The 15,562-nt window shown below is 38.3% G+C and overlaps 1 protein-coding gene across 1 annotated transcript in view; it reads right to left on the bottom strand.

The window, feature by feature from the left end:
• Positions 1-4,680: 4,680 nt before the first annotated feature.
• Pi4KIIalpha (phosphatidylinositol 4-kinase II alpha) overlaps positions 4,681-15,562 on the bottom strand; it is an 84,024-nt gene continuing 73,142 nt past the window's right edge. The window contains exons 6-8 of the mRNA XM_067759135.1: positions 14,863-15,531; positions 14,657-14,796; positions 4,681-10,109 (exon numbers count right to left, since the gene is read on the bottom strand). Of these exons, the coding sequence (XP_067615236.1) occupies positions 10,031-10,109; positions 14,657-14,796; positions 14,863-15,531 (888 nt within the window). The 3' untranslated portion in view covers positions 4,681-10,030. The remainder of the gene's footprint in view (positions 10,110-14,656; positions 14,797-14,862; positions 15,532-15,562) is intronic.

Raw genomic sequence — 15,562 nt, 5'->3', positions numbered from 1 at the left:
CGACCGGTCTGCGGATCACGCATCCACCTAGCTCAGTTTTAATCTGCCTACGCGTAAGCAGATTGTATACAAACTCCACCAGGCACGCGTCGACCCCTAGATCGGTCAGCGCCGAGGTGATGGCCTCCGGGAGAACGTTGTTGAAGGCACCCGCTATATCTACAAATGCCGCCAGTATGTATTCCTTGAGGTCCAGTGACCTTTCGATAACGGATACCAGTGAGTGCAAGGCTGTGCCAGTTGACCTGCCCTTAGTATAGGCATGTTGAGCTTGCGAAAGAAGCGATGGCTCAATCGTCCTCCTCATGTAGTCCTCTAGGAGTCTTTCAAGTGCTTTAAACAGAAAAGAAGATAAGCTTATAGGCCTATAATAATTTGGTTTATAGTGAGAGGTTTTCCCCGCCTTGGGGATAAAGACCACGTTGACTTCCCTCCATTCGGCTTTTGAACGTAACTTAGCTGAGTTGGAGATTTCGATAGCACCTTCCTAAACCGGGAGGCCGCGGATGTGGATTCAATCCTGCCGCAGAAATGCCTCCAAGAGGATCGCTTTTCATTTCGGACTGCTTTTTTATATATATTTATTTTCGTTTTATAAGCAGCCCGTGAGGATTCATGTCCATCCTGTTTTGCTTTATTAAAGGCCGCCCTACATGACTTCCTAAGCTTATCAAGATCGGACGGCCACCATGGTGGTTTGTGAGGTTCCATAACCTTAGTTTTGGAGGCGATTCGGAGTATATAAGAAGACCACAAAATACAGCTAATCGGCCTCAGTTTACAATAAAGACAATAAATCATGGAGGAGCAAAAATAATGGTTTGGGGATGTTTTTCGTACCATGGTGTGAGGACCAAATATAAACGATTAAAAATCACCGCCCCACAATACAGGATCAGTAACACAGACAACGCAACACAAATAAAACTCTACATAAGAACACGATCAGCAACATAGCCAACACAACACGAAACACAAACAAGCCTCTGAAACATCACCAGCGCTACAAGTTGCCGCTACACGCCACAGCAACACCGTAAACATGGCAACACCGTAAAAAGTCAGCACGCAGTTGTGGTTGCGACCGGAGCTATTACTGAAGCGTTCTGGAAGGCATATCGGTTTTAACCATTGCAAGCCAGTGCATTTCATAGGAGAAAGTCGTGGGCTGAGAATTGTGGGTAAGCTGGTTTTAACCGCTTTACAGCGCTTTAGACCACGCTCGCTCCCTCGTAAGCAAACGTCCACCACCTCATCGTGATCCCGCACTCAGCCAAACGATAACCGCGGCAAACGCAGTAGAAGTGAAGCGTCAAACGTGTCTGTACCGAGGCTAACGGATCTCACCTAACGGGACGCGAAGTGCGATCGTCACCTGAGCAGCAATTGAAGGGCATCTGAAAGGCGTTTCGGTTTTAACCATCGCCAGACAGTGCGTTTCATAGGAGAGAGCCGTGGGATGAGGATTGTGGGTAACCTGGTTTAGTCGCTCTACAACGCTTTAGACCACGCTCGCTCCCTGCTAAGCGAAGGCTCAAAGCGTCACGAATCCGCGCATCACCGCCGTAAGCCTCGGCAGAAATAGCCTGCGCAAACATACGGCGTTGGCCGCGGCAGAGCTACGCAAACATACGACGTTGGTCACAGCAGAGTTACACTAACACACGACGTTGGCCACAGCAGTCACGCAAGCATACGACGTTGGCCGCAGCAGAATTACACGAGCATACAACGTTGGCCACAGCAGTCACGCCAACATACGACGTTGGCCACAGCAGAGTCACCGAAGCATGCGACGTTGGCCGCAGCAGAATTACGCAAACAACTGCGTCCTTGTGATACTCTGGATGTTGGTGAGTTCGAAAGTGTTCCTTGGCATTTTTCCATCGCCTAAACGGAAGTATAACCAGAGATGGAGCGGACGAGTGACTTCCTTTCCCAACATATTTTTGACTGAATAGAGTACAATAATTGCAAAAAGCACCATCCTTCTTTTCGGAATACGCGAGCCAATAAAATTCATCGAACCATTTTCCTTGAAACTTTAGATTTTTTCGACGACCACTGGCTGGGAACTCGTGTAAATTTTTAGGTTTCCAACGATTTTTCAACAAAAGGTACTTTTCTTCATCCATTAATTTTTCTTCAAAATGAATAGCAATATCTCTTGAGTCAAAATCTCTGTCTTCATCGGATTCTGTGGGTTAATATTTATATAATTATAACATGCGTTCTATCTATATTATTTACAGAAAATCGAGGCACTTAGGATGCAAGAGTTTATTCCTGAAAACATGATTTTACCCATATGGACGGCTGGGTTGGCATCACGCGTTATTGAAACACATTTATTCTCTTCATTATCGTTGAAGCTGCTTGTAGAACATGACTGGTTATCAATTTTTTCACATGTTTCCTCGTTGGAAAGTTTCGACCGCTTTATCAACCACTTGTCCATTTTAGGCTATAAGGTGCCTGGAAACTGCTTCACTTTTCACAAATAAAACACTATTTAGTTTTAACAACACTTTAACACTTTATTTATTAAGCACTATTCACTTTGATAATTCTAGTTAATGTTCTAAGAAAACTATCACGCTTAAGTACCTTTTTAGCGACGACCTGTTCAAGTTTGTTGAGCTAACGATTATGCTTCGGTTATCCTCAAACCCTCCCCCCCCCCCCCTTACTACGCCACTGCCGAGGTGAATCTCGACACTTTAAAAGAAATTCTAATGGCTGACTCGGTTGCAGTACGTTCATAGGAATACATGTGTCGGCTTACCAGATCTGTCTACTTTTTTGTGGCTGTGTAATGTTTTGAGTATCGAATATGCAAATGGTGGGAATATATGGGAAACGTGTTCGAAACACGCAGATTGTTGTACCATGGAGCAATCCCTAACTCAAATAGTTTTTGAGCTGCTTGCTGTATATTTATACAAAATGTCTAATTACACAAAGAACTTGCATTGGAAAAGTATGACATTCATATTCGTCACTGAAGCATATTTGGCTTTTGATGAGGCTTACAACCCTATTAATCTCAGTGCTATGTTAGACCATACCACTCACCACCTACATAATGAGGCGTGAATACTACCTATCAGGGAGAGAAATGAGATGCTAACCAAACAGTTCCTGTTGAATACCCAGAAACCTGGGCACCCCAACAGACATCTGATTGATGAGCCAACACCGCCCAGGGGCTTAAGGAGTCATCTCCGTAAAAAACGCAAGCAGGTGCTCAGCGAACTCCACAAACAGGCGTCGGACCTTTATGTTAGAAATTGCCCGGTGAATCTAGTACTCAAAGAACAGTACCCAAAACTAGCGGAAGAGGAACGCATACTCCGCAAGGAAACGCGAGTCACTCTAGCTCAACTTCGATCTGGATATTGTAACAGGTAAAACTCTTACCTATCCAGAATCCCTATGCCCCGCTTGCAATGTGTCCCCACATGACACCAGCCACCTCTTTAATTGTAATGTGGAACCAACGCCTCCAACACCCCTCTCATTATGGTCCCCCTGTTGAAACTGCAAGTTTCCTTGGACTCCCGTTAGAGGATATTGATGACAATTTGTGATCGGTCACACCTAGTGGGTGGGGCGAAGCACTGCTACAACAACAACAACAAAAACAACAACCATACCACTCAGTGCCAATTCCATCACTGATTCATAGTTTTTTTATTTATGTACTAGAAGACCCGGCAGACGTTGTCCTGCCCTAAATTTGGCCTATCTGCATACATTTTAATAAGCTTTTTCCGTCTGACTCTGCCCTCCCCCTCTTCACTTTTTCCTAATCCTTTTATTAACTCCTCCCTCCGTTTTCGCTTCATCTATCTCCATCTTCGTCTCATTCTATCTCTTTCTCAATCTCCTTCTCCTTCTATCTTTTCTCTTCTCTCAATTTCTTCTCATTCTTCTGCATCCCTTATTGCCTGTCCCAGAGGGTGGTATGTATTTTATTCCAGTCCCAGTCCCAGTCCTAGTCCTAATCCCAGTCCGTCTCTGGATAATATATTACTGTGTACTAAAGCACTCATCAACAGCCTTCATTTGATATCCGTATTGTATAAACACTGTCTAGGCATTCACTGGCCCACGTTTTGGCCTATATCTCGAGACCCTAGTCACCCAGGGGTATGAAAATTACCCTCTACACAACTAAATACTCTCCTGAATTAAAAAAAATGCCATAGTACCTCTAAATAGCGGGCCTCTTCAGAAACCCCCCTCTCGGCGGGCCTGGTGATGTGCTATACTTCATATCATTCGCTATAATATTTTTTATTGATAAGCAGGTTGTTTAATTAAACACCAAGCAATTACACGGAAGTATATCCGCACCACCTGAAAATATGAGTGCCACTGCGTATACGTAACATTTTATTATTACGTATAAACAAATAAAAAAAATTGCAATAAAATAATATTGCGACTATAAACTGAGATATAACCTATCCTATCTCTCAAGTTAGATCAAACTATACACGGTGGTGCAAAACAAATTCAAAATCGGTTCAGTAGTTTAGGAGTCCATCGCGGCCAAAAATGTTATGACACGTGTTTTTTATATATTAAGATGTATGTATTAAATAAAACTAATGTCGTTTATCAAACGATGTATAATTCAGATAAAGTTCCTAATGGCTTGGGTTATTTAAACAGTTATTATATGTATATATATTTATGTATGCATGTATCTTATTAATTTATTTAATTTCACTTTGCAATACATACATATTTGAATTTATTTTATTTAATTGGGCATGTTTAAGTTATATATTGAATAGGTTTAGCTAATAAATAAGCAAACATATATACATAAATTCACTCGATTGTGTATTTGGTTATATTTTACATATTTACAGGTGTTCGCAAGGCTAATACAATATATTTGAAAATTTTCTTGTTTGCCTACCTAAAACTTTTTTTCCTTTGTTGTAACTTTTCATCTGCGACCTTATAAACATCGTAAATTATATCGGTGTACTCGATTACATCTTTGAATAGATTGGTTTGCTTTACATTGTATTACATATTCATATTTCTATTAAATTTAATACATATATGTGACCCGGCCTATGAAAAGGTGGCTTATGACTCAAAAAAGAAATTGCGAGAAACAGCTGTTAAAGATAAGCAATGCATTTCTTCAGTTTATTAGTAGTTTTTCTTTTGCATTATGAACAATCATGCCCAAAAGGCAACCAAGAAAGGCAAAAGAGCATAAATGAGATAAGTTCGTGTGTGTATATAAAGAGCGATGTTTTTTTCAATGCAAAGCACAAACCTGTTCCTGACCGAAAAAAAATTGTGTGAGTGCTCAGATTTAAAAGCAATGCTGAACGAGTAGGACGTGTGTCGCTTGTGAATAATGTCTGTCGAAGAAGAATTTAACGAGGGTTTTCAAACATATTTCTGTGAAAACGAAGAGAATGATGATGTTGGTATCAATTACGAGGACGAACTACAAGCATTGTTTCAAGGTGAACGTCAAATGGAAGTGGATGAAAATATCATCTCCAGAACACTTCCAAGCAAGTTAGGACTTTCTAGTTTTCACCACGTGAAAGACCGTCTCAAAAACTATCGGAACCAGAAAAAAAATTGGAAAAATTTGTTTGAGTCATAAGCCAACTTTTCATAGGCCGGGTCACATATGTTAATTATAATTTTAATTTTATACATCTATTGTGTTTTTGGTTAGTATATATGTATGAAAATTAATACAATTTTGTTATGCCTTATGCTTAGTATGTATGTATATTTGTTTGCGAGTTCACCAGCTATTTAAGTTAATGGGGAATCTCAAGGTTTGTCCGAATGTTTTAATTCTTTTTTTGCTTTGAAGCCAGCTTCTACAATACAGACATTTTACATCACTTTTCAATATTGTTGAAATCAGTGGCGTAGTACCGGAGGGGGCAGGGGACAAACCCCCTAAATATTAGTAGTTTCGTAAAAAATTCATTTGATATACATTTCAATTTCAACGGAATCGAGAAATCTTTCGCTCCATCGTCGAAACAATAATTTTCATCGGCAGGCAAGAAATAGCTTCAAGAGAACATCGTGATTCTGGTTCTTACACGAGTCCACAGATTCAGAATGCACTGAACGAAATTTGCGGGCACATAATTCTTGAAAAGATTGTTGCAAAAATCAACACAAGTGAATGCTGCACTATACTCGCAGATGGGACAACCGACATTAGTGGCGTGGAACAATACTCACTATGTTTCCGTTGTACTGAAAAAACTGCAGATGGTATAATTTTGAGAGAAGATTTTCTACAGTTCATCCCGATCGAAGATTGCACTGGTAGAGGACATGCTTCGTCATTGATAAACATTTCAAAGAAGCTGAAGATCAACCTGGTGTTTTTGGTTTCTCAAGAATACGACGGCACAGCTGCAATGAGTGGAGAATGGAATGGTTGTGCTGCTGCAGTGATGGAGAAGTATCCGTCTGCACTTTATGTTCATTGCTCAAGACATTCCTTGAATTTGGCGGTTGGTGAAGCGTGCTCCATTTCTCTCATAAGAAACTGCATTGGGTCCATAAAGCAGATAATTTCTTTCTTAAGACCTTCAGCAAAACGCGAAGCTATTCTCAAGGATGCCGTCGAAACTTTGAATTATCCAAAGAAAGAACGTTTGAAGCGATTGTGTGAAACAAGATAGACGGAAAGACTAGATGCTGTGATCTGCTTCAAAGAAATGTTTGCTCCCATTTATTTCCGTTTAGGAAAAATTCATGACTGTGGAAACGCTGAAAGTTTTAGAAATGCTCTCAGTTATCTACACACTTTGAGGACTGGAGGATTCATTGTGGCAATGGTTGTTATTGATGAAATTTTTTCTTTGGCTCAACCATTAACCTCTTACCTTCAAGGGAAAAGTGTTGATCTTTCTGCAGCAGTTTCAGCGGCTGATGATCTGGCTGTTTTGTTGAAAGAAATGAGGGAAAAGGCTAAGTCAAAGTTCAAAGAAATGTTTCTTGATGCTAAAGAATTAGCTGAATCTATCGGAGAGAAGATTGAAGTTCCTAAGATTGTGAGTCGTCAAAAAAATCGAGAAAACTGCTCAGCAGAAGAATATTTGCGCAAATTAATATGCATCCCTTTCGTCGATCACTTCATATCTTCAGTGTGTAATAGATTCATCAAGCATAAAAACACATTGTCCATAATTGAAAATGTCATTCCCCATAAATTGGTCAGAAAAGTAGGTGAAAACGTTTCTGAGACTGTCGAAATAATAATGGATCAGTGGCCAGCACTTACTGGAACAGGGGTATCTATGGTGAAAAATGAAGTCCCTCTATGGAGACAACGTTGGGTTGGAGCAGAAGATCGCCCAAAGACATTCATCGCCGCATTAAATCTTTGCAATGAAGAACTTTTTCCACACGTTTTCAAGTTTTTGAAGATTGGAGCCACGTTAGCTGTAACCATTGTCAGCAGTGAACGAAGTTTTTTAACATTGAGGCGTTTGAAAATTGGATAAGGAATTCAACAGGAGAAGATAGGCTGAATGGACTTGCCCTATTAAGTATCAATAGAAATATTGATATCACAGTGGAATAAATCATTGGCCGATTCACTCAAAAACAGAGGAAAATCGATTTGTAATTTTGTCTTTTACTATTAATTATTACAATATCATATTCAATAAATGGATCACTGAATAATTACAATAATATTTCCTCCCAATAACATTATTCCATACAATAAGTACTTATCATCACTTAACAAAATTTGAATTTAAAAATTTTTAAAGGCTGACTCTTGCTTAATTTTCCAAAAATCAGAATATAACTTTATACCAGTAGTGCGCAACGCCAACAGAGCTTCGAATACATGTGCAATTTTTTTTACAGTAGTATGTGTTAACATGCAGAAGGTTTGAGCATGAAATTCACGCATATGATTTTTACTGCTTGAAGTAGAAGATAAAACTGATTGACTGCTTGCTTTACTGATTCTCTGTCGTTGCGCTCACACGACATATACGTGTACGCCGAATAGTTTTCCAGAGCTCTCGAGTGCATGACTGCTTTATACATATATCGTTAGCTTAATTCGCAAATATCCTAACCAATATGTTTTTCGAAACTGCGTTTTCATGGATCTTTGTAGGACCAAAAACAACGTATGCCGTCTTACAGTGAGTTTTACAGCTCCGGCTCACGCTTAATTCTCACCGGAATGCTCTGGATCATTGAGAGACTTGAGAAGCAGATGTCGTGAAATTTTCGCACACGTGAAATGTGATAGGCAGATGTCGCCGCTGTTTTTCATTTAACGCATACGGCGAAAGGCTAAGCAGCGACATCTATTTTTGAAAAAGTAGGTATATTAAAGGCCGCGTTTCCAACCTAAAAAGAAGTAATTAAGAAATTATCTGGCTCACAAATTGAACCAGACTTCTATCTGGATTTATCTAGCTCAAATCGTTGTTGTTGCATTTACATGCAAAATTATTTATCTGGCTCAGGATTTTGCCACCGGATGATAGCTGTAGTCTTGCCGCTTTGAAAAATTCACATTTACATTAATGCTTTAAAATGTTTTTTCACTTCTCATGTAAAATTTTATATTTTTTGGTTAGGGCCTTTGTGAAATAAACTAACGGTATGTACGTATAATTTTATTTTGTCTTGTTAATATTTTATTAACATTATGCAATATATACGTAGATCTATATGTGACCTGGAATCATGAAACGACCCTATTGTGCGAAAACAAGTTTTCGAGAAACATATTTAAAGTTTTTGTTTAGCTTGACTTTGTGTAGCGGCCGGCCGTTGTGAACGAATTTTGTAATTAAAATTTAAGCAACTTCCCGATAAGCTACAAGCTTGAAATTTGCAATATAGTCCAGAACCCGATGACAATGCAATAATAAGAGAAAAACTCCGATAGGTGGCGCATGGATCGAAATATTTTGTGAAAAAACTGAGAAAGTTAGAAGTTGTTCCATTGGAAAGAGCATTAAATATCCTATAAGAATTACTCAAAAAGTGAAGAACGGTATTTTCCCACAATAGGGTCGTATAATGATTCCAGGTCACATATGTGTTTTCGTATTGTATATACAAAACTTTTTAAGCTACGAACAAAGGCAACAATTCCAAAATCGAATTATGTGGTAGGTAATAATTTAAGTATGTACATAAACAGCATTATCGCCAACTTCATATAACTAACTACGTATTTAAATAAATTCGCAAAAAACTTTTTTTTTGTTTCGCACGTACATTTATCAGAACAATTTGTTAATGTAAAGTTGACGAAAAGGCTGAATGTGAAGGCGAACAAAAGTTTGTTTGGAAAAATGTTTTGCTTTACACATAGTTTTATTATACACATCGTCCACATGCTTTTGCAAAACTATCCAAAGACCAATTGCAAAACTAACTAACAAAAGCGACGAACGTGCGATTGATTAACAAATAAACGCTAGCATTTAAAACATCTAAAACAAGTCCTTGTTACGACATCATAAATGTAGTCGGTTTTGTAATTGAACGTTAAGAGTTTTGCATTTGCATCGACGATATTATTTATATAGAAAAATATTATAACTATTACAACATAATTATGGTAAGGTATGCATAAATATACGCTGATTTCTTAAATCTTGATCTACATTTAAATACATTTTGAACCATTTTATTTCATTAAAAGAAGCCAACCCATTAAAGCATTGAAAAGCGTCATTAATTTAAGCAAACGCATACGGTATAAGGCTGAATGAGGTTCCTACAAAAACCGCAGTGTTGCGGTGATGCTATACTGTCAAAGGCAGATTATAACTTGACACAGATGTCTAAAGTAAAACAATACGATAGTCACTTTTCATGTTTTCCAATACTTCTTCGCCTTTTTGACCTTAAGCTCCATGTGCGAATGAATATGTAGTGATGCATAAATTCACTTCACTTTCTTATAATTTCGTCTGCTTTGAATGTAATCATTATTGTTATTATTATTGATGTTGTTGCATTCATGTTAGCACCACGAGAAGAAGGGACTCTTATTTTGAAAGCGTTGTGTAAACGAAAAGAAACGACTATTTTGACCACGTGATCTGCAAAATAAAGGAGGAGATGCATTATTTACTGTGAACAAATTCATTGTTGGCATTCTAGATTATCCTTAATTCTCTTTTCGACTGCATATCACTATCTCTTTCTATTTCTCTTTCTAGTTATTTAATGTCTGAAAATCTATCTTGAATTTATCTCTCTCTATCCATATACCTATTCGTGCATTCAGGTTTCAACAGCCCGACACATCTAGTAAAGCTTGACCGATACTGTACCGTTCAACTGACCAAAAAAATCCAGTGCTTTCGATTGCGGTTTAATGTGGTTGGGCTAGCACCTTAATGGTGCTGTGGTACCGGAGCGTACCGGATCTGTATCCGGCAAAGGACCATCACATCGATAACACTATCCCCAAATCCTTCGGGGAGCAACCTTATCGCTACAACAACAACAACTAAAATACCAAATTCAAGGGGCTGTGAAGCGCAACCCTTTCAGGTCGCCAGCGCAATATTAGCTTCTCCAATCCCAATTTTCAACCTCACCTATCCGTGGCGAATCCTGTTTCACTAACAGACGAGGCTCTGGCGACCCCAAACTCCTTATGGAACTTGGGGGTGGGGAGCGAGGGATGGTCTGAAGATTTAATGTGGCCATATAAATCGTTCCCGAGATTGCCGGGCTAGCACCTTAATGGTGCTGTGTTACCGGAGCGTACCGGATCTGGCAAAGGAACATCACATCGATAACACTCCCAAAAGCCTTCGGGGAGTAACCTTATCGCTACAACAACAACATTGCGAAAGGTGATTGGCTTATGTTGAGGGAGAGATTCCCACCTATACAGCCATCGGTTGCCTGGGCAGCTCGATAAACCCTGATGTGATGGTAGAAAGTTCAAAGCTTTAAGGCTTGTCATCTGCATTACCGGAGCCTAAACGCACCTTGAAAAAATGTTGAAAGAGCAGCTAACACTTATGGAGCTTTCCAGGGTCAGAGTATAAATCCTGATGGAATGTTTACAGAGTTCACAGCTGCAATCTAAACCAGACGTTTTCGTCGTTTACTTCCGGCCTGACCATAAGGCAATGGAGGATGAATCTGAAACGCCACTACAAATATCTAAATTTTCCGGGGACAGCACCCAAGCATTCTTCGTATGCGCCCAGAGTTATGTATATCTTAAAACCACAATATCGTTAGACTTAGTGCCAACCAACTGCGTTAATCCAAACCGTGTGAGAAGTGTAATGAGCCCAACTTAGCATTGTGGTCCCACAAAACTAGGATAATACCAGACAGGAGCAAATGTATTGCGCTGGCAACCTGAAAGGGCTGCGCTACACAAACCCCTTGAATACGGTATTTTAGTCTCCTCTTACGACAGGCATACCTGACTCGTGTCTCACTTGGTAGTCTTCTTTCTTCTCCTGCAAGGGTTGGATAGTGCATATTGATAGCGGGGTTCACCGGGCGTGATCTAGCGAAGGTGTTAAATGATTCTGTGTTGATTTGTTTGATTTATCTGGTTGAAACGACTGAGTGGGCAGATGAATGGCAAGCATGTTCAACAATTTTCTAAGTTTTTTTAGCATCTGTTGCTGTGTTTTGCAAGCGCAATAAGAGATCACTTGTGCTCTCTGACATCGATGAGCCAGGGTACGGAAATATATATTTATTTGAGAGTTTGCCAAAGATACTTCGTGATGTGATGTCGTATGCTTCACAGCTGAAGAGGAAAAAGTTGCTAGTGTCAGCATTCTCCAACCGTGGCAAAGTTTATGTGCGACTGAGACCTAATGAAGAGGCTAAATTAGTGCAAACTAGAGCGGACGTGGATTCTCTTATAAGCATGGCCAATAATTTAACACAATAATGAAACGAAAAAAGTGTTCGTTGATATTTTATACTTTTCTTATATGCATTAGCTTAGAATGTAAGTTAGGCTTAAAACGTTCTGTTTTTTCCCAAAAAACTTCAATAGTTTCTATTTGTTACCTCTTTTCCTACATTCTTATATATCTTTGCTGCCAATTTGTAATGTTTAGTTTTATATACGATTGCATCTAACATTAATTCCAGTTCTAACGATCTACATTTGAAAACCTTACTAAAAATAGTGACTGACTTTCATCCCGGCTTTCAAATTTGCCACTTTAATTCGAAAAGTTTAACTCAGTCAAAACTCTAGTACCTAAATTATATATTTAATACGGTATGCATTGATGTAATTTGTGTGACAGAGACTTGGTTCAGGGAAGGCCATAACGACAAATTATGTGAATTTTTTGTGATAATGAATGATAGGCAGTACGGCAAAAAGGGTGGTGGTATTGCAATATATTTTAAGAAGGAACTGCAACATAAAATGGCAGCCAAATCAGATCCTAATGATCAAGTACAGTTTCTGATGATTGAATTTTATAATAATTTTCAACGGTGTCTTGATGAACATATAGTGCTTTGCGGTGATTTAAACATTGATTTGCTTATGGAAAATGAGCGATCGAAGAATTTGCTTGATAATTTGTCCAGCGTCGGGCGTAGTTAACAACTTTCCTACTCGTTTTGGTCCGCATTGTAAGCCTAGCTTAGCCTAGAAAGGTTAAAAAAGCATATTTTCAAAGCAAACTTGATGTAGATCTCCCGCCTAAAGTGCTTTGGGAAAATCGAAGGTTAGCTGCACTATTGATGTTGATAAAATGAATGAGTTCTTTTTCGTAAAACCATCTGAGGAAGAATGTACCTTTATACTTGGTGACGAGCTCGCCCGTAACTTCAGCAAACAATTAAATTTTCGTACAATATATTTGCGTACTGATATAATTAGTTGCATTTTTTCAATAAAATCGAACGCGATTGGCGATGATAGAATAAGTTTTAGATTTCTCAAGCTTATTTTACCCTACATTCTATCACACTTGAGTCATATTTTCAATCTTGCGTTGAAGTCATTAAAATTTCCTGATGCTTGGAAAGTGGCCAATATAACACCTATTGCGAAAAGAAACAACTCAGTGGTACCAGCAAATTTTCGACCAATAAGTATTCTGCCATCATTATCGAAGGTTTTCGAAAAACTACTGTTGAATCAAATGATAAAGTAATTGACAGATAAGTGTCTCATTTCCCAAAACCAATCTGGATACCGTCGGGGGCATAGCTGTTCTACTACTATGCTCAAAGTAATGTAGGACATATGCCCATACTTTGATAGAGGTGATCTCACTGTACTAACGCTTTTAGATTTCTCAAAAGCATTTGATACTGTTAGCCACAGAATTCTTCTCCAGAAACTGGAATCATATTTCGGATTCAGCGACAATGCCAGTAAATTATTAGGTAGCTATTTAACAAATAGGAAACAGAGGGTTGTGTCTAAGGAAAACTGCTCGAGACTATTGCCAGTAGTGTGTGGTGTACCGTAAGGTTCGTTCCTCGGTCCGGTTTTATTCACCCTATATATTAACGACCTTGAAAGTTGTTTTAAAAACGTGTCTTTACATCTCTATGCCGATGACGCACAAATATATCTTTCTGCACCTTTAGGACTTTCTGAGGACCTCATTTGTAGAGTAAACGAAGACATAGAGTCAATCTCTCTATGGTCGAAGTCTAATAGACTTAATCTGAATGTGTCGAAAACGCAGACAATTATGATGTCCTATTTGCCTTATAATGCTAATAATTTGCCGCCAGTCATGTTGAATTGGAGTGTTGTTAAATACAAGAAAGCTGTTAAAACTCTTGGCTTCAAAGTAAATACAAATCTCACGTGTACTGATCATGTTAGCTCTGCAATTAGTAAAATGTATTTTGTGCTAAGGCAGCTATGGAGAACCTCAACTTATATTCCTCGAGAGATTAAACTCAAGCTAGTTAAAACTCTATAAGTGCCAATACTGTCATATCAAGAATTGATATATTGCTTCCCTGACAAAGCTTTGATTGGTAAATTGCAGCTCTTAATTAATAACGCCGCATGATATGTATATTCAAAGAAAAAATTTGATCACATTTCACAATTTTCAAATAATATTCTTGGTTGCAGCTTAGCCTTATATTTTGATCGTCGTTATATTTTGTTTATGTTTTAATTAATCCACAGCCGATGCCCGAATTACCTTTATTCTAAACTAAAATTTGCACAATCAGACCGTACCTGCAACATAATTGGACCATACTTTAAGTATTCTACAACGTTAAGAATGTTTTTCGTTAGAGCTGTACAGTTGTGGAATTTACCCAATAAATTAAAAATGGAATCTAATCTCAATAAATTAAAAATGGAATCTAATCTCAAACACTTCTCTATATTTTCTTCCTAAATCTTTTCACCTGTTACTACAACAATGATCTCTAATCTTCTATGTGTGCATCTATTTATTTTATTTTATAAGTGATTTAAAAATGTTGTTAATGTTATAAATTCATTATTAAATCAAAATAAGTTAATGTTATCACTTTATATGTATAACATTATAAAAGACAGTCTTACTTGTGTATAAATAATAAATTGAAATTGAAATTGAAATTTTGGGGTACACCATTTTTTTTTTTTTTTTCATTCACCAAATATATATTTTACCTTTCCACGACTACCGCAGGCATTTGAACCAATTGCACCGGCGATTTGCCATCCTTTAACGCTTGTGTTAAATTCAAAATTTGTCCACGCATCACAGACATTTGACGTTCAAAAAGTCGCCTATCAAAACCTTTATCTTGCTGTAAGAGAAAAAAGCGTATTTATGTAAATATATACATATGTATGTATACACATTATATACACACCTGAAATAAATAAAACAAATCAGTGCAAATTTCCTCCACATAATTCATATCGGAGAGCAATGGCAGCACATGATTTTTTGTTTCTTCACTAAATGGCACTTTTGCTTGTGGCAACCACGCCCAATGATAGGGATAAGCACGCCATGAATCTGGATGCTTAAATGGAAATGCTAAACCATTATCGATTGCCGCAATCATTATCTCGCCATCCGTCGGTTGAGTAGTTGACGCTATATTTGCTTTATCACCTTCATTATCGGCAAATTTTACAGCATTTTGGGCGTTTTTAGTATTGTCAGCGTTAATTGCTTCAGTTTTTGCAATCGTTTCGGTTTGCTGTGTTTCCATTGCTGGACCTCCATTAACTTGTGGTATCTTTTGTTCTTCTGACACACGCTGTGATCCTTTGTGCGGTGAAAGTAAATGTATGCCACGCATACTACCTCTGTAGGAACCTGCCTCACCAGAGCCCTTTGGACGCACATAACGTATCAACCAATTATCATTACCACGATCTGTATTACGTATAATATAATCGAGTACAACAAGACGTTCGAATTGTAATTGAAATGTATCGGAAAGGTTTGGACTGAGCGGATCATGTTCAAAGCGACGTAACCAATAATCGGCATCTTTATAGCCTTCAACGAAAAGTTGAAATGAACCAGTCTATATGCATGAGATAGAAATTGAGAAGTTA

This window comes from Eurosta solidaginis, chromosome 1 (assembly GCF_040869045.1).
Source record: "Eurosta solidaginis isolate ZX-2024a chromosome 1, ASM4086904v1, whole genome shotgun sequence".
Taxonomy (NCBI): Eukaryota; Metazoa; Arthropoda; class Insecta; order Diptera; family Tephritidae; genus Eurosta; species Eurosta solidaginis.
This window is presented reverse-complemented; position numbering and strand designations above follow the sequence as displayed.